At 33.5% G+C, this 23954-nt stretch overlaps 1 protein-coding gene across 1 annotated transcript in view; it reads left to right on the forward strand.

The window, feature by feature from the left end:
• The window catches only part of LOC149794759 (pyridine nucleotide-disulfide oxidoreductase domain-containing protein 2-like), a 158294-nt gene that overhangs the window by 8034 nt on the left and 126306 nt on the right, over nucleotides 1–23954 (forward strand). Inside the window, exon 2 of the mRNA XM_089964391.1 lies at nucleotides 15946–15965. Coding sequence (XP_089820517.1) covers nucleotides 15946–15965 — 20 coding nt within the window. The remainder of the gene's footprint in view (nucleotides 1–15945; nucleotides 15966–23954) is intronic.

Raw genomic sequence — 23954 nt, forward strand, 5'->3', positions numbered from 1 at the left:
TGTATACAGATATTTGCTTAAGACTTCCCAAATTATTTTTAATTTTAAAGGTCACCCATAACAGCAAGAACTGTAACTCTTCCTGGCACATGGCTGTGTAAAAATGTAAACTATGACAGAAGTATTGTATAATTGGGGTAAAAAGAAATCTCATAAAAACTTACTCTTATTTAAAAGCAGATGTTTATTATTAAGGAATAATATTATACAAAAATATTGTTAGTCATTATAATGTGTGTGATTTGGATTTTTAACATTGCTTTAACAATTTTTCAGTCATATTGCTACGATGTCTGCAAAAGCTTGCCAGTTGCTTCTTGAGGGTCGGTGGTTCTTTCCGGGGTTTTCATGGGTTCTTCCTCCACCATTAATACTGGCTGCCATGTATAGCCTATCGTGTGCTGAAAAATGGCGTAAAACCCTAAACAACAACAACAACAATAACGATGTCTGCAGTGTGACAGTTTTATAGTGATGTCTAGCACTGGGGCATCATGCTGCAGACACATATCATGATGTCCCATCCAGTCACATTATCCTGACACCAGGCAGACATCGTAGCGATATGACTGGAAAATTGTTAAAGCTACATTGAAAATCTAAATCACACTCATGATTATGTTCTATATTATGCAAAATGCTTAGAATATGCACCTGATGATGAAATCCTTCTGTTACCCTTCCTTAATTAAGCAAATCATTTACAAATAAAATAATTTCCACTGCATACTTTGTTTCCATTGTGTTAAAGTTCTATAGTATCAAAACATTTGGCAATGAACATTATTTGATGTGATAGTATCCATTTTGCATACAACAGTTGCATACCTTCTCAGAAGGGCATGTTTCAATCAATTTTTATCGTCAGTTTTGAAAATTATTAAAAACTTTTGATTTTTTCAATGAAAAAAATAAAAACAAAAATAATTTCCATTGCTTATTTTATTTCCATTTTTCCATTATGTATTTTATTTTCATTGTGTTTCATTTTTTCACTTATGCTGATATAATATACACTGATCACGTTCCACAATAGCCGGCCCATTTTTCAGTTATTCTAGGAACGGTGAGCTGTATACGGTTTTATTTGTGGGTACTTCTCTGGCCTTTAGCTATGTTAAGCTATAGGCCTTTGAAGTGCCCCCCTCCCCCCAGCCATCCAAAATTTTTAAAGAGTTTCTGTATCCCCCATAGTGTAGGTGTTTGTTTTCCTGTAAAAACTCAAAAAGAATTTGGAAGAAACAAAGTATTTATTATTCTTGTTCAAGTGAATTTGGAAACCTGTTCAAAACAAAGGATTTTTGGTTATCCAAGATGGCTACCGAAGTGGATATACTTGAAATTGAACTACACTTACCATATCTGAACTTCAGTTGATACCAACTCAAACACATTATGCAAGTTTCATTCAAAAGTTTATGGATATGTGCTAGTCATAAATAAGGAGTTGATATACTTTTGCTATCACTGTTATGAACAAGCTGAAAATATCAGAATCATGGAAACATATTTAAATACCAGCCTTGTAGGTTCCTTACTCAACACACTCAGCTCAACCTTTTCTGCTTCATTCTCTGGCTTTAGTATGTCTGATATACCTGAAGAACAGAGCCACACATAATCCCATGCAGGAAAGTCATGTTCAGAATAAAAATGAAAACAATGGTGCAGATTATGATTTGGAGTTATCCAATATGGCTGACATTTATCCAGAATTCTTGAGGGTCAAACAAAATAAATACAGTATCACTGTGAATATAGATCCACAAAAGTTTGAGTTTGTAAAACAGATATTGGATTCAGAACCTTGCATGACTTCATGCAGTTCAAGTGTACAAAATGGTATTATCTACAGAAAACAAGAGAAAAACACTGTGACAGCTACATTGTATAAAACAACATGTGTCTTACATATACAGGGGCTGAACAGTCTCACATGGTTAGATTATATTATCTGTAAATGTAGACAGGATCAGAATACCAGTGCTAAAGGCAGTTATATGCTGACATCTACACCAGTAACTAGATGTAGTACCAAACATGAAACAGTTCCTAAAGTCTTTGACCTAAATGACTCGGGCAATAAAAGTAACACCCCTCCAGAGTGTCAGGCTATTACATGCTCCATAAATCATGACCACAGCAGTGCAGTTCCATGTAGACATTTATATAAAAGAAATGCCTTCTGAAAATCTATCCTGTCATATATTGTGAACCATTTGAGTTCTGTATATAATGCTTTTGAGGGATCATCAATAGATGCATCTAAAATTAAGCGTGCTGCTCGTTTCTGAAGTTTATAAATCCTGTCAAGCTCAGATTTAGCACAGTTTCCCCATACATTTGAACAATAATCCATTGTTGGAAAAATATATGACTTGTAGTATAGTCTTCAAGTTTCCATAGGTAAATATTTCTTGATTCTGTTGTGTAGGACAATTTTGGATGACAGTGTTTTACAAAGCTTATCAATATGGTCATTCCTTAATAAATTATCTACGGTCACACCTACAAGTTTTTCATGTTTGACACTTTCTGATGGATGATTATTTATTGCAAGAGATAGTTCTGGGTTCCCTGACTTGTGTAGCTTTTGTGATGTCCCCGAAATCATACATTTTGGTTTACCTTCATTAATATCCAACCTATTTTGTTGGGCCCTGTTTTGGACTCTAATAAGGTCTGAGTTTAATCTCATTTGGATAACTTCATTATCAGAACTAGATGTATACAAGGTTGCATCATCTGCAAACAAATCTGTATTTGTGGATTCATTATTTAATGGTAGATCATTGATATAGATAAAGAAGAGGAGAGGGCCCAATACTGAGCCTTGAGGGACTCCTGAATGAATAGTGTGAGTTTGAGAGCTAATATTGCCAATGCTTACTTGTTGAGACCTTTGGTTTAGGTATGATCTAAACCAGTTTAAAGAAGGATTGTCGAACCTGTAACAGATGTGTATGTATTGTACTGTATATTTATATGGCCAATTGGATGTTCATCAAGACCTCTACCATACAGCATCTTTTGTTGATCTACTTAATGATAGCTTTCAGAGAGGGAAGAAATAAAGTTCTTGGGCTTAAATGGTAACAGAGTTTTGATGCACATATGAACATGATTGATGCAATAAGGCATTGCCAAAATGTTTGCATGAAAATAAAAACATGTAATGTTAAAAAGTTTAACCTTAATCATTGATTTTGTTATTTAGATGGATCCATGAGTATAGAGTTCTTTCAGCAGATTCAAGTCAAACCTATTTGTGGCCATTGACCATTTGAAGAGTCAGGTTATCACATATTAATTATATAGAAGTTCTGGACATTTTTAATGCCTTGCAGTCTTCTTCCTCAACCAGATGAATTGGCTAGCATGTATAACCAGCCATTTGCTGAAAAATGTTGTTAAAGCCTCAACAACAACAAGATACATAGCAACCTGTTGTTTGGTTCAGAATTAACATATTGGTACTCTTAACATGGCAGTACATGTGCATTCTTCTGAATTAGTTATGGCACTCAGTACATTGTGTCACTCAGTTCATGGAAATGAATGATCTTCCTAAATATGCTTGGTAGTGGTCACTGCTTTTGAAGAGATGTGTACATTTCAACCATCTGTTTACCATGAGTATACTTATGTGCTGATTTCTATAGTTTATTAAATGGAGAAAATTGATTTATAGAAACCAGAACCAGGGAAATTTATTGTGGGATGACTTTTCATGTAGCTGGCATGCATTCATGTTGTACAGTTTCCTCCTTTCCACTTAGTAGAGAAAATTATGAATAAGATCATGTGTGACAAAGCTGTTAAAGTTCTTATGGTAATCCCATGCTGGTAATCTGGATTCCTTTTATCATGGCTTGTGTTAATTCCTGTCAGGTTCACTTGAAAGTTGACACAAGGAGTTCTTTATATTCGCCCTCTAAAGGAAAATTTGCAGCTAATAGGCCTGATTGTCTTGGGACAACTTTTTGAAGTTCAAGACTTTCTGCAAATGCTACCTTACACTTGATAACTGTCTCTTTTGTGTTTTGTTCAGTGAGGGTAACAGTCTCTATATAATGTCTGAAGACAAACTTAGTTATCTTGTAATACTTGGTAATGATACAGTGTTTTAAAGTCCATGTGGGAAAAAAATCGTCAGTAATTAGGTCAGAACTGGTTTTAGAATTGCTCTTAATTTCAAGGTTCATGAGATATTATGAATAAAGAATGCTTTTACTTAGAATGCTGGACATGTGGTTTAAGTTTAATTGTTTCTTTTACAGAATGTGGAGTTTGACATTCTGTAATTAAAAACACTGGTTATTTTAGTGTCACATTAAGGACACAAAGATAATATGCATATATCAAGTATTGGTATTCAGTCTATTTTCTAACTATACTCAAAAGTCATTTGTCATGATAGGGTGAAAATGCTAAGTTATACATGCTCAGCCTCTGGTTTACTAAAATAATGCCCCCCCCCCACCCCCATCACATCTAAAATATAGGATGGGTGTCAATTTTCATAATATTCTATAATTCCTGAAAAAATCTACCCCTATTGCTACATAATTGCACATTTCTTGGACAATTAAACTTTGTACCAAATAATAATGTTTTTAGATTGGATCAGCAAATAACAAATACATAATATTATCTTAATACATAACAGTTAAGTAACATTGACACAGTACATTATACAAGAATAATAGTTGTACTAAAGACACGAAAAGATACATTTTTGAACAACAAAAAAAGTGGTTCACTAAAGATGTATATAAAACCTTTTTTCCATTGTGGTCCAGCGTTATCAAGACATTGGGACAGGGTATATGTTCACAAGCTAAGAAATTAAGTATTACAGATTTAAAAGCTGATTTCAGAATTAAAATGTATCACTTTAAAAAGAAACAGTTTTGTAAAATATCACTGAACTGTATTCTGTTTTTTTTGGTATTTGTAAGGTAGGACTTAAGAGCTGGTTTGAAATTATATTTAAAAAGTTTTTCATACAATTGGGTGCCAGTAATAGGTTCCAGTAATTTATGGTTTTATGGAAGAAAGTTGTTGCAGCTACACTACTAATGTGTGTCATAATTAAATGTACATGTACTGCTCCTAGTGGCAGAATGGCGATGAGTACTAATTTTTGCAGATCTTTGTCTCCTTTAAGATGGACTTTTGTCCTACAAATTTTTATGAATTTGATTTAACTGTTTTGCTATATCCTCGACTTTTAGCATTCCCATGCTTTGATGTTCATATCATCAGGTCCTTAATCTGGGTTCAGGGTTTCTTATAAATCTTAGTTTTATTTAGATTCTATTTTTATTGAGATTTTTACCAATTCTGGCAGGAGTAGTCAAAATTACACTATTTGAGCTGGGCATGATGTTTTTCTATTTTCAGAGATAAACATTGACCTTGTCTAAAGAGAAACTTTAACATAGCGTTTGGTTGTTTTAATTATACTTGTAACTGTGCATTTTTCTGAGACTGTTCTGGTGGCCTAAGTGGCTAGAGTATCCATCTCAGATGCAGGAGGTTGCAGGTTTGAACCCCAGCTGAGTCATATCAAAGACTTATAAAAAATGATGCTATCAGCTGCCTCACTTGGTGCTCAGCATTAAGAGGTTAGTGTTAGGACTGGTCGGCCTGGTGTCAGGATAATGTGACCGGGTGGTATGTGATACCACATGTCTGTGGCATGATACCCCAGTTCTAGACATCACCATAAACTGCCATACTACAGACATTGCAGTGATACGACTAAAATTGTTAAAGCTAATTTAAAACTCCCAAAACACACAAAAACACATAGTCTTCTGAAAATAAGTTATCTGTAAGGAGACTTAAATATTTAAATACACTTTTCATAATTGATTCTTTTGTCAGTTCAGGTTATCTTCAATTTGTATGGTTTTTATTAATATATCAAGCCAAATAAGTTTTACTCGGATGATATATTTGTTGTGAGTTTGCCATATGTCACAGGATTCTAGTTTTTTACCATGTTTTTAAATACATCCGGATCATGATGAGAAAACATGATGGCACTGTTATCTTAACTTATACAAAACACTTGCAATCAGCGCCTATGCTAGTTAATGTACATGTAACAGAGAAATAGAATATGTCCTAAAATATTACCTTGATGTACATCACAATGATATTGTTAAATGTCTGAATTCTGTATTGTTAACACTGACAGTTTGTTTATTAGATTTGATTATAGATATAAAATTCAGCTTGCCCAAGGCAGGCAGACTGGAAAATTTATGTTGTTTTCCAAAAATGGGATATTTTTTTAAAATTGCGTCATAATTTTGCAACTGTTATATTCTTTTTATCTTTGGCACCTTAAAACCATATGCCAGTACTTTAAAGTTTTAATAGACATGTATGTAAATAATACAGATATGTAGGTGCAAAAGGATTAGGAGATAGATATAGATAAAAGAGATAAAACAGACATGTAAATGTATATAATAATAATAATAATAATAATAATGAGGACTTTGTACTAAGCGCTTAATCTTTAGAAGCTCTAAGCGCTTTACAACATTAGACAACACCTATAAGATAAGAAACATAATAATATTATTACAAAAACAAACAACATGAAATTAGAAAAACATTTTAAAAAATATAAAAAATAAAAACAATTTAAAAACATGCTGAGAATATTAATATAGGTGGGATACATGGATAGGTAGAAAAGGGATTGACAATGCTAGATTTTTAAGTAAGAATAATAGATATTGAGATATGTTTAGTTAAAAAAAAAGCTTGAACTGAAGAATTAAACAAACAATAACACTATTATAATGATTGGAACCATAGTGCACATTGTGTTAAAAGGATTTTTTAGAGATTGTGTTATGACTCTGTGGTGTTAAACTTAGTAACAGAAAGAAGCAAAAGCAACAAGTTGTGTAAAGCTTAACAAATAACACTAGTCTCTTAGTTATAAAATAGAAATGTAAGAACTTACAGTATTATGTATGAAGTCCAAAATAATCTTAAAAGTTCTGTCACAAGTTCAAAAGAATAAGTGTTCAAAATGAATTCTAGGTCCTGAATGTGTTGAAATGCCAACAATTTATCACAATGGCATTGTCCAGAATGAGTGAATTTACAAAAATCCCAAAATAATATTTTAGTCCAAGTCAATGAGCATTTTGTGATTCCAGTGAACAGTCCAAACAAATGATTCTTCTGAAATTAAATCTAAACATAAAATTAAATACATCTGCAGACTGATATTAAAATGAGAACAATACTAAGAAAGAGGAATAAAAATAATTGTTCACTCTTTTTATATACACCTACACAATAATTATGACTGTTGTGATTATCCGTGTGACGTATTTCACAATACCTGAATGATGGTGTTAAAATACAACCCATCTGACCTGTGTTGCACTGCATAACCATCCAGTCAGAAAATTACCTTAACTTGTAAAAGGTTCATTATCAAGGGCTTGTTTAAAACTAGTTAACACCTATTCATAGCTCTGACTAAAAATAGAATCTACAGTCATGGACCAAAAGTCAAATGCACAATACAGGTGTACATAACACTTTAAACTTCATCAAGTTTCCTTATTTTGCCTACACCAACAATAATTAAAGCTAAACTGTAATGATTTATTTATACACAAAACTGAAGAATTTATGAACACTTATTATATCCATCTACTAAACAATTATAATCTGGTCACCTTGAAATCAGCAACATGCATCAAAGTATTTGACAAGTTGATCTTGGAGATTGAGATATTAAAAAAAATTGTTCTGTATATATCATTTAAACAACAAATCGTAAACACTGTGGGTGCTACGTTTTTATAAATCAAATCATGTGGAATAAAATCCACCATTATAGACAAGTACCTTCTATTTTGAAACACACCTGTTAAAGAAATCACAAAAGTTATTAACAGCTACCATTAAAATGCAATTGATAAGCAAATAGTTATTCCTTTGTCAAAATGTGCTTTACGTTGTATATATTCACATGATCATGTCAGTACTAGAAAATGCAAGACTACAAGATGAAAATGATATAATTGATGATGGCCAGTATTGTAACTGAAGAATGCATTACATATAAACACTTGTAAAAAAAATGCTGATATATGTTCTATGGTGAGATCACATGGTATAAAACTTGTAGAATAAAGAGTATTAAAAATGGAACATGGCCCCTTTGTCCCACTCTTTAAATTTTTGGGACTTGCTTGTGGGCATGTTCTTTCAAAACTTGAGTTTGGCCAAGCTGAATTTTGAGCTCATACCAGGAGTTGGGGAAGTGGATTTGTAAATCCTTCAGTTTGAATCATGTAATGCAGGTACATGTAATTCCTAATCATACCAGTTTATTGCACAATATTTCACGATTCACTATTTCCAAAGCTTGTTGTAAGTTTAGGATCCTTTGAAATTTGCATCACAATAATATAATCATAAAGATGTATGAAATATAATATGAATGCTGTCCTGGAAAGTATCTTATTCTTTCTTTCACTTTCTGGAATCTTTGACACAAGACTGAGCAAACTTTCAGGCCTTTAATTGATTGCATCAGTCCTACTACCTTTTTGTAAGGAGGTCCTACTAGCTAATTTCAATTATGAGGCACAACACATCTTGATATAACAAGTCAAAAATGAAAGTAACTCACTGGAATTGTGAAGATATTGGTTCCATATATTGTAATCTTATTAGGATATGTCAAAGGCCTGTATTTTTGTATGGATTAAGGTTCTTCTTTTCTTTGTAAACAAAGTCTTCATTTACTGGATATAGTTGGTCTGTGTTATTATGGAGATATCTTGCCCTGTAAAACTCTTTAAAACTTGCTAAACTGTTGTAAATGTATATGGAGGTGGTAATTTTTCCAAGAGAGTAGATGCTACAGTAGTGAAATATGTATTAAAATGATTTGCAATATCACAGGGATTGTTGCAGTTGCTAATGTATCATCATTAGTCATTTGCATTTTCTTTTGATTTGAAACTGTAATCAAGTGACTTGAACTGTTGCCATAGTTTCTTTGGGTTGTTTTTATTTCCACAAAATTACATTAAAATTGTTACCTCTCTGACAAATCTCTGCACTTCACTTTGCAATAAATTTATTACACAGCATGATTACTTTTATCATTCCCATAAATATTCATAAACTGATCCATATATTTTTTGCAAACTTTTATTTGATATCCATGGTTTGGTTTTGTTTTAATCAAACTTCTTTAAATTGGAACAATCTTAACAAGAACTTTTGTAAACATTGCTAAATCTGATCCATGTAGAATTATATCATTAACATTGTGAACGCTAAGGGAACATGCCAATTAAGATGAAACAGTTTGGTAATAAACCCTTCTTTACTGTAGCTTTTTGAAGTTCTGATTTTCACAGAGTTTTCTGATTTTGCCCTTGAACTATTTTCCTATTACAGAAGGTAAGAAAATAATCACTAATGCCTGCATGGGTTGTCCCTGATTGAAATCAGTATGGTAAGAAAATTATCACTAATGCCTGCAGGGGTTGTCCCTGATTGAAAAGTATGGTAAGAACATATTTTAGACAACAGATCAGGCTGACATTGTATTGAAAAACCCAAATCTTAAAGTCACCAATAATTTGGAGTTCTCTCTGTGATCTAATTCATTTGCTAAAGTTTCTTAAAATTGATCAGGGAAATCATTCTGCTTGGTTGTCAGTAACAAGTACCAGTAGGTTTACGTTTGTGAAATAATAAATCAAAGCAAAAGAGCTTCCAACTTTTCTAATGACGTGGTAGTTTTCAGTTATGATTTATTATCAGTGACATAGTTGTCAATCATTGTCTAAGTTATGGTTAGAACTGCAGAGTTAGATTTTAAGCGAGAGGTCTGAACTATTGTAGTTTTGTTAGAAGAGATCTAGTGCTTGCTTTAGAAATTTTGGTATTGGTTTCATAATTGATATGGACTGCATGTGACAGTGTGCTGCTCAGATAGGTGAAACTCCACTATCAGGAGGGTTTGTCTTAATACTGTTTGTGAGACCAAAACAGTTGCACAGTTTAAATTGACTCGTCCCATACAGTTGGGATAAAGTATTTCAGCAGCAACCATTAGCAGCATTTGAACCTGTCTCTATGGATTTATTATGTACAATCATGATGCAGAGTGCACTAAAGTCATGTGAACTTGATCCAGTTCCAGCATCACTGCTGCTCGAGTGCTTAGATCCAGTATTGCCTTCACTAACTGATGTTATTAATACCTCTCTCTCATCCGGTGAATTCCCATCATTTTTCAAAACTGCCTCTGCTGAAGAAACCAACACTAGACCATAACGATTTAAAGAACTACCGCCCAGTTTCTAATCTCCCATTCATATAAAAAATCTTAGAAAAGGTTGTTCTATCCCAGCTTGTATCTCATCTGAATTCAAACAGTATTTTTAGCAATGTACAATCTGCATATTGCCCTTGCCATAGTACTGAAACTACTCTTCTAAAAGTAGTTATTGACATTCTCTCTGCTTTTGATAGCGGAAAGATTACAGTCCTCACCCTCTGCAGCATTTGACACAATAGACCATGATATATTACTTCACCATCTCCAGCATGTATCTGGCATTCATGATACAGCCTTACTGTGGTTCAAGTCCTACTTGGTCAACAGGACACAAATTGTGTCTGCAAATGGAATACACTCCAACCCAGTAAATCTATGTTATGGTGTTCCACAGGGGTCTGTTCTCGGACCTGTTCTCTTCATTCTATACACTCAACTGCACTCAAGTGTCATAGATCATCATCCAGTGTCTCACCAATTGTATGCTGATGACACCCAAATGTACAAATCTAGCCACCCAACTGAAGTTGATGCTACCATCCAAGGTGTAGAGAGGTGCATTTCTGATGTGAAATCATGGATGATGTGTAACAAGCTGCAGATGAATGATGATAAAACTGAGGCCATTCTGAGCACAACACAAAGACTCTTTCATTCACATCCCTTACTTCAAACAATAAATATCAGCAACACCAGCATAAAAGTCACACAGTCAGTATGAAACCAAGGTGTTACTCTGGACAGTACTCTCACAATGCACCAACATGACATGAACATATACAAGGCTGCAGATCTTGAGCTGAGATGCATCAGCTCCATTCACAAATATCTTTCAGTTGATGCCACTAAAACACGTGTGTTCATTAGTACTTTCAAGACTGGACTATTGTAACTCAATTCTGTCTGGTTCCATTCAATATCTACTCCAGAAACTTCAAAAAGTTCAAAACACAGCTGCTCGGATCATACTTAGAGTACCACGATCAGAGCACACTTCCCCACTGCTCTGTACTCTACACTGGCTATCCATTCGATCCAGAATCAAACACAAAATTTGTTCTCTGTGCTACTTTTCACTAATGGACTCCAGTCCAACATACCTATCCGACCTCAGCCATGTGTACACACCAGCAAGATACTTACACTCCTCTTCTGACAATCGTATACTCATTATTTCCACTATGAAAATGAAGTCATATGGACAACATTCTTTTGCATACCATGGCCAAGCAACGTGGAATGAATTACCCACTGAACTTAGACACAATGACACAGTGATCCCATTCAAGAGTGCTCTTAAAACTCACTTATTTTGACTGCAAGAACAAACTTAAAGACCTAATAATGTTTCCTACGTTATATATTTTCAGCATGTTTTTTTTTTTATGTTTTCTAATTTCGTGGTGATTGTTTTTTGTAATCGTATCATTATATATGTTTTTTATGTTATAGGTGTTGTCTAATGTTGTAAAGCGCTTAGAGCTTCTAAAGATTAGGTGCTATACAAAGTCCTCATTATTATTATTATTAAGTAGAAGAGAATTGATACATACTCTTTTTCATGTGAGACTGTGATTTGGAATTCAGGGAATAGTCATTAGCAGATGGGAAGGAGATCAAACATAGTCTAACTTCTTCTTTGCCTGTAGCCTTCTTGATTGAAGAGCTTGCTGTCAATCTGGTATTTGATGTCGATCCCATTGTCATAGTCGTGGACGGTATCATTAAGCATGGAAGAAAACATAATATTGAAGAGAATTGCAGCCAACAGACAGCCTTGCTTGACTCCATTGGCACATGGGAATGGTTAGTTGACTCACTGTTGTCCGTGACGAGTGAGCATGCCATAATGGAATAATGAACCATCATGATTAATTTCTCTGAGCAACCAAATTTTGCCATTTATCTTCCAAAAGCCCCTATGGCTGAATGTGTGAAATGCTTTTGCCAGGTCAGTGAATGTTGTGTACAAGTTGAATTTTTGTTCCTGACATTTCTTCTGGAGTCAACGCACTGCAGTCTCTTGTACTTTCTTGAAGCCACATTGACTCTCAGACAGGAACCCTTGATCGATGTGCTGTACAAGGCAATTCAGCAAAATTCTGGCAAGGATTTTGTCAGCTGATGACAGCAAGTAGATGCCTGGTTTACCTAAGAATTATTAATACTTGCCTTAATGTCTGAAGCAGAATCAGTTTTAATTGTTTGTTCAGTTTTTAATTTGGGTAGAATTATTGATTCAAATTAGTATTAGTTGGAATTACAAAGTGCTCAGTAATATTCTTAGAGTAAAAGATTAATTTGGAATTATAGTGAATTCAGTCAAGGACATTTTGGATTGTATTCTTGTGATACAAGAAGAGATCTAACAGATCACATTCCAGGCCATTTGTACATTTGCATCTTCGAGACTAAAAAAGTTGCATCAACACATTTAATATTGGAATTTGTTTGGAATACCACTGGAATTTAATTGGAACTTAATACATTTAGACTTGTGATAGAACTCTTAGGACTCATTGGGATTTAAATCACAATACTGCATATTCATTTTAATGTTTTCATTTTGTATTCTAAGGAAATATATTATTTGATGAATTTGACAAAACTTGTAGGGTTTTGTTCTTTTTTCATACTTAGTTTAAAACAAGACATAACAATTGTCATCAGTGAAGGGTTGTGTTGTTTTTGCTTTGTTTGATGTAATAGTGAATATAACCCATACCAAGCCATTATTGTGTGGCCATTTACACCCTGTAATCATTTTTGTTCTTGGCGTTGTTGCTAAATAAATGCATTCTGTTTATGGATGAGTTTAAAAATTGTGATTTGATTTCACACATGCATGCATACACACACACACACACACACACACACACACAGATACATATATATATATATATATATATATATATATATATATATATATATATATATATATATATATGAGCAAAACTGTTACAGTAATTGTTACTGATCACTGATAGCATTAATATCTTGACAGTAACAGCATAACCCCCTGTAAAAGAAAAGAGAAATATTCAAATTCTAACTTTGGAGAAAAGAATGTAATTGAAAGAAGTGAAGTTAACTTAAGGACAGGATAAATAAGTATTACCTGAGTTAATTTTGCACTTTATATGCTAATACATGTAAATTTGATCATGAAATAGTAATGTGAATGGTTTAGGATAGTTTTATTTATATTCCTAAATTTTCAGATGATTTCATGCAATATTTTCACAAGAACTGTGAATAAAGAATATATGTACAGTGATTGTGGGTATTTTACCTTACTAAGCTGGAAACTGGTCCTTTGCACAAACCTGGTCTGAGAGACCACCTGTTTTGACAGAATAATAGCTCTCAAGACAGATTATACTGTAGTAATGATAACAGTATTGATGGTGTTAGTGATGAGGAAAATTCAGGCTGACTCTAGAGGAAATTTGGAAATGTGGTAGTTAATAGCTCATCATCTTATATATTTTAAGAACAACAATGATGAGGATTGCCACAAATAAATCCAGTCCTATGAACACTAAAAATGCTTGAATATACATTTAAGAAGATTATGAATGTCAGCAAGCTGTTGGGAAAGGACTTATGATGAAATGATGTGCATATTTTAGTATTTATAAAATGGAAATTTGTTAAAGAGTTGTAAGTTTTGTTTATTTGCATGCTAAAAATCAGGTCATTGAAAATCCTCCCTCATTTGAATACCAAACTCCTGATAACATTTTGCAAATCAGCTGATTTGTCTTAAGATGACCTCACTGTTCTGTCTCATGTATGTAGCTGCCTTGTTTTCTGACCGCTCCAGTGGCCTGTTGGTTAGAGCATCCACCTCGGATGTGGGAGGTCACGGGTTTGAACCCTGGCTGAGTCGTACCAAAGACTTATAAAAATGGTACTAGCAGCTGCCTCTCTAGGCGCTTAGCATTAAGAGTTTGCTGTTAGGACTAGTCGGCCTGGTGTCAGGATAATGTGACTGGGTGGGACATCATGCTTTGTGTCTGCAGCATGATGCCCTAGTGCTAGAAATCACTATAAACTGCCACACTGCAGACAACATAGCGATATGACTGAAAAATTGTTAAAGCTACATTAAAAATCCAAATGACACGCACACACTCACACAAAAACCTTGTTTCCTTCATTCAAATGGATAGAAATAGTGACAAATTGATAATGTATAATCTTTGTTGGTTGATATTTTGTTTGTGGATATACATGTATCTAAACAATACCTTGAATAATGCCAGTACATAAAAAAAATATTAAACAAAGTCCGTGGGTATGTATTGATATTATCTAAGGCAAGTGCATTGGTATTTTATTCATATCTGATTCAAGGTCAAAGGACAAGAAAGACTTTTGTACTGCACTTTGTGTGTCAACTCGTTTTAAATCCCATGTGGGATCATATGCACTGTAAAATTGGTCACCTTAGCATTTAAACATGCAGTGATGTTTTGTCTCTATGTAAAATGATACATGTATATGTATTCCTACCAAAGGTTAACCAATATCCTTTGTTAACAAGTGCATTTACAGTTCCCATGATGCATTGGCTGTTCCATGTTTACTCCTGCAGTGCTGTAGTTACATTGTATTCACTAATATCACACTTCTTTTGGCATGTACAAATGTATCATTGGTTGAATGAAACTTGCACATCCTAAAAATGAAACAATAGAAAGACAGAAAATACAGACCAAGAAGCAACAGAGTTAGCCTAGAGGTAAGGGGTGGGGTGGGGGGTTTAGAAACCAGGCTGTTTGTAGATTTAGTTTGTAAGAAATTTGTTATATTTAGAGTGAGAATCTAGAGATTGCAAATATGAATTTTTCTACACAAATTTGACATATTTATACATAAAAGTAAATCACGAATCAAATAGTAAGGCTGCAGCCTGGTGCTCAACATGAAGAGGTCAGTGTTATTACTGGTCAGCCGTGACTGGGTGGGACATCATGCTACATGTCTGTGGTGTGATGATGCCACATTGCTAGGAATCACTATAAATTGCCACACTGCATACATCAGAGCGATATAACTGAACAATTGTTAAAAGCTATGTTAAAAATCTAAATCACACACACAAACTAATTCAGGTACATATCTCGCCGTTGTATAGCATGTTGTTGAGTAACACTGATATGGTCCGTCATTTGTCAAGGGAATAAAATAGATTAGGTCATCCATAAGTGATTAACTTTTGGTAAATGGGGAAGGAAAAAATAGTTTTAAAAAATGTCTTGGTCCAAACAATCAATGATTTACAAACTAAGACCGCAAATCCACAGCAATGCGACACATAAATAATGTCATGTGATATCACTCAGCCTGAACTTGCTCACTTGCTTTTACCTGTTTCACATTAGACTCGATCTAAAGATACTTCTAATTGTATATTTATTTTACATTATATTGGGATTAGTAATTTACTAAAAACTTGAGAGAGCATATAATTGATCTTGATAATATATTGAGAGATTGAAATAGAGAAAGAGAAATGAATATCTCAACATTTCTTGTAATTATTTTCTAATCACTTCCCATTACTTTTGGATTGTCATGTATTACAGGTCACAATGGACTCGTTTCGGTAAGTTCATGCTAAATTCATTGCAGTCATTGTCATCAGCCATGCCTACCATTTTATATCATGCACTTTTTAAGTAATCTTTTCTCTGGCTAATACTGTCTTTGTACCCTTTGTGATCAAAGATATTTTAGTGCAAACACAGTACACACAAAGTGGGTTGACTGTTCTAAACTCGATCTGCTGAAGAAATGAAGAGTGTAGTTCACTGACATAGTGGTGTAATTCAAGCAATTCTTACACTTCTCTCATCGTGTGCTAATTTCACTTGATATTACTGTCTTATATTGGGGTCTAATTGCCCAGTTAGTGACTTGCCTTTGATTCCATCTGCAGTGTCCTCCCAGCAGGTCATTACCTTGCCTGTTGTAAATCTCTCATAAGTAAATACCCACATCATGGAGGAGCACAAACCTACTTTTCACCTGGACGTTGCACTTAAAAGTGGGGTGCAGGTTGGTGAAAATTATGCCAGTACATGTGAAAAAATGTCAATTCACTTTGTGAATACTGCAGGTAGAAAAGATTGTAGCTATGTATTGATTTAAATACAGTGGTAGAGTTTTATACATACATAGCTACTGCGATATAATTCCGAATGTTATGAATTTACTATGTTTTCTGCTGTGATTTCCAGTAAATGGTCATGTGCTGCTTGTTTGGAATTTTTGCAGTGCTATTCCTGTCAAGCTTTGCCTGTATTAATTCCTTACGATAACAACAAAACTTCGCTCTCCCCTCCCCCACTATGACCACTGATCAAATTTGGCAACAGCAGTCAAAATCTGAAAGTATGTGTACACACACTGCAATTGCACAGCCTTTCTATACTCAAACACTTACTGCTGTTACCCAAGAAAGCCTATATTATTGCTTTAAGAGCAAGCATACCTCACGAATGACTGAATTCTTGCTTAAGGTCATTTGTTCTTGCTGTGGTTATCCCAGGTTCTTTCTCCACCAGCTTTACTGGCAGCTATGTTGAGTCTATTGTGTGCTGAAAATTGATATTCAACCCACAAGAACAGCAACATTTTTGCTTAATAATAATAATAACAATCATTGTTACAATGACTTTATTTAAAGACGGTGACGTAGTTGCATGGAACTAATCCTCCTTGTGACCCTCTTATTATATGTATATTTATATTCAAAGCGCATGCACACACACACACACAAACACAGATCATTCATTATATTTATATATGGAAATAACAGAAAATTTAAATGAACATGCTTCAGTTAGCTACATTGTGTGTATATGCTACAAAAGTAAACAAAATGAAAGGTTAGTGAATTTATAGTTTAAGTTGTAATGTATTTGTCAAATTGAAAAAGCTCCATTTTCATCCGTTGAATAGGATTATAATTAAATGTGCTTATATTATTTTCTCAACGTTTCTTTCCGATTCTGTTTCAAATTAGTGATCCTGAATATTGAAAACTTTTCTTAAAGAGTACATTATTTGTTTTTGGGATGAATTAGCTGAATTTGGTCTTATATTGGGAGTCTTTGTTTTTGAGCATGAAATAGTTAATTGAGATATGATGGTGCCATATTGTTTGAAACTTGGTGCATAAGCCTACCCTTACTGTTAACATTATTAATATCATTCATTGCATTTGGGATTTTTAAACATTATCTAGGATGAGTCTGCAAAGTTTGTATTTGCAATAGTAATAATTTGTAAATATTCTTGTAAGAAATGTTTCCACAGATAACATTACAGTAGTCTAGCCTTGGTTGTATATAGCATTTATAGTAATATATGGTACTTGTACTGAAATCTACCATGTGCTAAAAATAGACAATGATGTCACTGTGCCTGACTAACAACATATTGTTTTTGGGCAAAGCATAGACTCGCTTAGTAACACAGCAATTCATGACATATACGCAAAAATAAAGTTGTTTATATTTGCACTTCTCTCACTATGTAATGTTTTGATACAATTAACTATAATAAGAGTGTGTACAGTAATAATTTTGTACATTTTATTTCTTTGTCATCTTTTTGTATTGTTTTCAAATCAATGTTGAGTAAAACTTTTATGTACACATTAAAGAAATATATATATTTATATATGTATGTGTGTGTGTGTCCCAAATGTATGTGTTAAAACTATTAGTATTCATTTACCATATATACTTGCGTATAAGCCCTTTCACATATAAGCCGACCCCCAAACTGAACAGGTATCAACACGAAAACGTGCATGACCTGCATATAAGCCGACCTACAACTCCGAGACATCTCAAGATGCATGAGGTTAGTTCTAATTGCATTTATTTAGGCAAACTAATATTTAAACAAAAATTACATTTATGCTTATCTCGAGATTGGCATGCATGATTATTAAAAAAGAAATGGTATGGACTTGTTTGAAAAGTAATTTATTTAATTTTCTGTTTTCGTATTGTTTCTGCCTAATTTAGATTTGTGTAAAATTTGATCACACGATGACAAGAATTTAGCGATCACGAGTAGCTGTAACACTACCTCTCTCATTTGACTCGATTATTGTTTGTATATGCATTATTGCAGCGGACATTTTATATCAGTGCACCGGTAATTACATTTTTATTTTGCTTTGAAATTGTAAATACCTAACTCATTAAAAATGTAATCCCGGTATGAAAACACAACGACAACAATATACTTTGATTCAACGATCGCAATCAGGCTACTGAACGTATTTACATAATGGCACCACCGCATGTACATTGTAGGTTTGATTATGCGCTGAATTAAGTACATCCCTTTGAGTAAAATAATGGGCACCAATATGCTAAACTTTAATGACATCTCCAAAATACAAAAACAAAGTTTCGGAAATAATGCTTCAAAAGTTTATGCTAATACTGTAAAAGCTGAGTTGTAGTTTGCTTTGATGTAAGTGACCTTACACCATACCTGACAACTTTCACGCCGGGAGGGAAAAAAACATGCCAAATTTTGGGGTCGCTCCATGCCTACCTCCTGATTTCATAATATTTTCTGATTTTTGCAGAGAACTCCCAAATATTACATTATGTCTTCGATTTTCATTTCTTCTAAACAAGAAAAGTCCCACATGTTCTGTTTTATTGTGAATTATTGTTGTGATGAAATAATTACTTTACTATAAAGAATTCACTTCTTCACTAAATAGAATATTAAGTTTAAACATTTATGTAAATTAATAATTTGTTTTTACCTCTACAGTATAAAAAATAAAAAAATAAACCACAACAATAAAATCATCTACAATTAATTTTAATCCCAAGAATGATCACTACAAGTGCTGTAACTCCATATTCTATAGCACCATTCCCACGAAAGAAACTTGCACGCGTGAACACCTTGCAATTTTACACTGTTTATACCAATATTAATTACCATCGTTAAATTAAAAGAAGGAATGAAAATACATACCATGCAGCAAATTTGTCCTAAAAAAAAACTAATTCAGAATACATGTTTTATAGTAAACAATACTAAATGTTTTACAAGTTGACAATAAGGGAATAAGGTCGGATATACAAAGAGGGGAAGATAGTTGCCACATGTATGGTACCATGAGGCTGGCTATTTTGGTACCTTTAGCTCAACAGAATTGTGAATCCTTTATTTGCCAATCAATTGCTATTGATTGCGTAAACACACAATAGTGTAGAACGTGGTTTCTTTGAATTACGATGGAGGGCCAATCGTTTTCACAAAATAGTTGCATGGATAAGGATTAACTTTTAATTAGTCGTGCTGGCTTTCTTTCTTGTTTATTAAAGACAGATCTTTGGCTATTGTGCAGTTTGACCACAGCTGACCAGAATATGAAAATAGGGCAGGTCCTGGGGGAAAATAGGGCACATCACAGGGAGAAAGAGAAACGGTGCAGTCCTTTTGCGAATTTCACGCATATTGGACCAGGAAGATTAATCAATATTTAGTGAAAACAAGGTTTTAAAAATGTCACAAAATCCTCCTGATTTTAGGTGCCAATCTTTATTTTTTTTAATTCAGTCTCCCTACTTTGATTTTGAAAGTTCATAGGTATGCCTTACACCCCATTTTACAAAACTACGGTATTCGTGCAATTACACATCAATGTACTGGTATAGTTACCTGTCAAAATTCCCTCATCGCAAGCCAGTTTCGTGGTTTTAATGATTAACTGGCCTGTACTGCTGTTACAAAATGAAAGACAAATTCGCCAACTACCAACATAGGAGATGCCAAAACATCAAGCTTTCCATTGTGTGGAAAGTTATTTGTTCAGCTAAAACACAAAACTAAAATTGATTGATGTTGATCTTAGTTGATCTGTATGAGAATTTTAGCCTTTATTATTACCACTCTTCTTGAACATGTAAATTATAATGTGCATGACGTTTTTAGAATATTACCTCAATTTGTAGGATCGTTTATATTATTGCAAATGAGTAACTTGTGAGCGTATGATTCAATGTAAATGAAACACTTTTAAGGACTAGCTGAAATTGAAATGTTATCTGGAAGAATGCAATTTGGTCGAAACAATGAATAAAGCAACACCTGCATCTACGTATGGGAATAAGTAAGGATTTAAGTGATGCTATGCATGCTTTGCACCGCGTAAGTACTGTACATTATAGTTCAGCATGGTCTCCCTGGTAAACTCAACCGGCCCGCGAATTATGAAGTCTGTATTTATCTTTATTTAAGTTCATGTTGGTGAAATCAGAAAATATGCACATGAGAAAGAATAACAAAATCAATCATAGTACTTTATAACAGTTTAATAATTGTCAGGTCACCAAAAGTTACTTTTTTACAAGCCTATGTCTTAGGACACTGAAAAAATTATTGTTTTGTGTCCCAAGATTTACAGCCATTAAAGTAGTCAATAAAAATACCTTAAAAACTTTCAAGTTTAGACATTGACCTGCGGATAAACTGACCCCCTTCTTCCATGCCTTTATTGTTTCCTAAATTATTCGGCTTATACGTGAGTATATACGGTATATCTATTTTATTTCCCTTTCAGTTAGTTTTTGTGTGTAAATTGTGCATCATTTTAAGGGTGACTGTCATCATTTAAGGGACAGCAGTTTTTGTATTGCTGCTTCCATCAACACATCCATACAATAATACTTCCCGATAAAATGTAATTGTACATGTCTATATCTTTTAATTAAGGAAATGTATTATCCATGTAGTATAAATATAATCAACCAGTGCTGCTCTTTTCAACACCATAACTCTAATGAACAAAAATGCTTCTTATATGTTCTAAACTGTCATTAAAAATTATGATTTGTTTGTAAAATTGACATTAAAATAAACATAAATTTTCTCTCCTCTTTTCATAACTTTGTTACCAATTAACATAGCAGAATCAGAAAAGAGTAATACAGTAAGTAATGCATAATACAAATAAAAACGTAAGACAACTAACAAACAAACCAGACCAAACATTGATACATTTTTTTTAATATATGGAATAGATATGCAACATTTCTAGATTCTACATGCATAACATCACATCAACTAAACAGAGTGTAATTTTTTGTGCTAAGCAAATTATAAGAAATATTCACTTTCCTACATACATCCCTCTCTATTTGTATGTTAAAACATGAATCACATATAAGAATACTTCATTGACATTATTTAACTGGCTGGGAGGGCATCATTGAACAGAGATGCCTTACTCCAATTAACATTTCTGAGATCTTCATTAATTTGCCTCATAATAATGCTTAAATGACCCATATGTTATGGTTTTATGAGTTTTGGATTTTACAACTTTTTTGATCCTGATTTTCTGGTTAGGAAGATAGGGAAGTGATCACTAAGACCTCTCCTTGGAATATGTATTTTGGTCACATTTTCTTTCATATCAGTATGGATATGATCTATTAGAGTGTTTGATTGGTCAGTTTTTGAGTGGTCAGTTTCTTGTGTTGGTTAGACCAAAGGTTTCTGTGAAGTCCAGCCAATTTCTGTTAATCTGATTATTCATAAGATCTCTGTTGAAGTCACCTAAAATATATACTTCATTTTGGTTATCAGTCACTATCTATAGTTGCTTTTCCAAATGCCCATTCCTTTCAACATGTGCAGAAGCGGACCACTAGATAAAGCCCACTAGGAATGGCTTTGTATTGGATTGATTTACCTGCATCATTTTTATTTAACTGTAGATCATGCTCCTTTCAACTGATAAACCACTACTTATCTAAACAACAACACCACCATCCACTGAACCTCTATCACATCTAATTCTTGTGCCATAACCATCAATAAACAACAAGTCATTTGCATGATTATCATTTTATTTTGCTACTTGTAAGCGCAGAATATGAGCATTATTAACCTTAGATGATAATAATAAATTCAACGAGTCTAACTTATTATTCATACCTTGTATATTTGTGTGCTGGATGTGTAGACCTTTCCCTTTAATTCCCATATCTAACATGTCCTTAAAGTAAATAATACTTGGGGGAAGGGTCAGACAAGGAGTTTAGTTCACAGTTATATTTTTACAGTTTCTCGAAGAATGCAAATAGTCTTTTGTAGAACATTTGCAAACACATAATTGTTATGTATATTTAATTAGTTGGGTTTTAAAAAAATATTTAATTAATTATATGTAATGTAACATTGTATGTTGGGTTTAACATTATCCAAAATCACGTTTATTTTTTACTTGACCTGAATTATTGATTTAAATTATTTACAATTTAAACAGCTAATACCTAGTGAAAATATTCTCTGTGTTTGGGTTTAATATCAGGATCAATATCCTCGATCAATAATAATAAAAGTATACATGTTATATAGGTCTGGGTCTAGGTTGTTTGAATTCCCCTACAGTTATATATTATAATTTTAGTAACAGACTCTCTAATAATAACTGATATGTTATTTTGTAAACAGTAAGAAATTTCTAGAATGTTATTTTACATTAGGTAATTTGTGTGTGTGTAGAAAATGCTTATTATGACCTGAGATCAAGTAAGGGACTTTATAATCTTGGCACTGGAATGATTCTTCATTCATGCTTTGTTTTGTATTATTGTTGTGTGCAGAAGTTCATTTGGGCTAAAATTTATTTCTTCAGATTATTTAATTCAGTGATTATTTTCTCTGGAAATACAGAGTGCTCAATAAGAAATAATATTCTTGGACAGAGACATTCCCTGGGATTTATAGTGAATTCAAACCTGGAATTATTACTGTGATTCAAACAAAATACTGTTGGTGCAACACTTTACAATCATCACAGGCACATCAGCACTTCAGTATTGGACTTAATTTGGATTTCTACCAAAGTTTATTCAGAACTTTTATTATTAGGACTTGTGTCATTAATTCTAGGATTATTTGGGGTTTTAATTTGCAATACTGTAAGTTCTTTATTTCTATTTTGGCTTTGTTTTCTAGAGAAATAAATTATTCATTGAATTTTACAAAGTTTGTTGCTTTTTACTCTTTTCTGTTACTTGTTTTAAGAGCATAGACTTGTAACATAAGATACTTCCACTTTCAATATATCCATCACAGTTGTCAGTTTGAGAGATAAAATGTTTATCTGAGGTCCCAAAGGAAACAACATGGATATCATCACTCAGTGGTGTTCCCAAGGCTTGTCTTGAAACAGTAGAGAAATGATGTCTCATCAAAAGGGCACTACAGTGGAACCTGTCTTGAAAGACCACCTCTTCTGCCAAAACATAATGGTCTCTCATGACAGGTGGTCTCTCATAACAGGTTATAACACTATATAATCTATAAATCTGTACATGGAGAACCTGGTCTCTCAAGACAGGTGGTCTCTCATAGCAGTGGTCTCTCAAGACAGGTTTTACTGTATCTTCATAGCTGTAGCACCTGTTGCTAATGTGAAACATTTCACAGTGTATGGCCTTGTGTCCATGTTCCCAACAGTCATGGCATTGAAGTTTCATGGTATGTCTGCATGCATCAAAGCCATGCCCAGGTTCAAAGCAATTGTAACACCTCC

Source organism: Sinohyriopsis cumingii, chromosome 7 (genome assembly GCF_028554795.1).
Source record: "Sinohyriopsis cumingii isolate HCF-2022 chromosome 7, ASM2855479v2, whole genome shotgun sequence".
NCBI lineage: Eukaryota > Metazoa > Mollusca > Bivalvia > Unionida > Unionidae > Sinohyriopsis > Sinohyriopsis cumingii.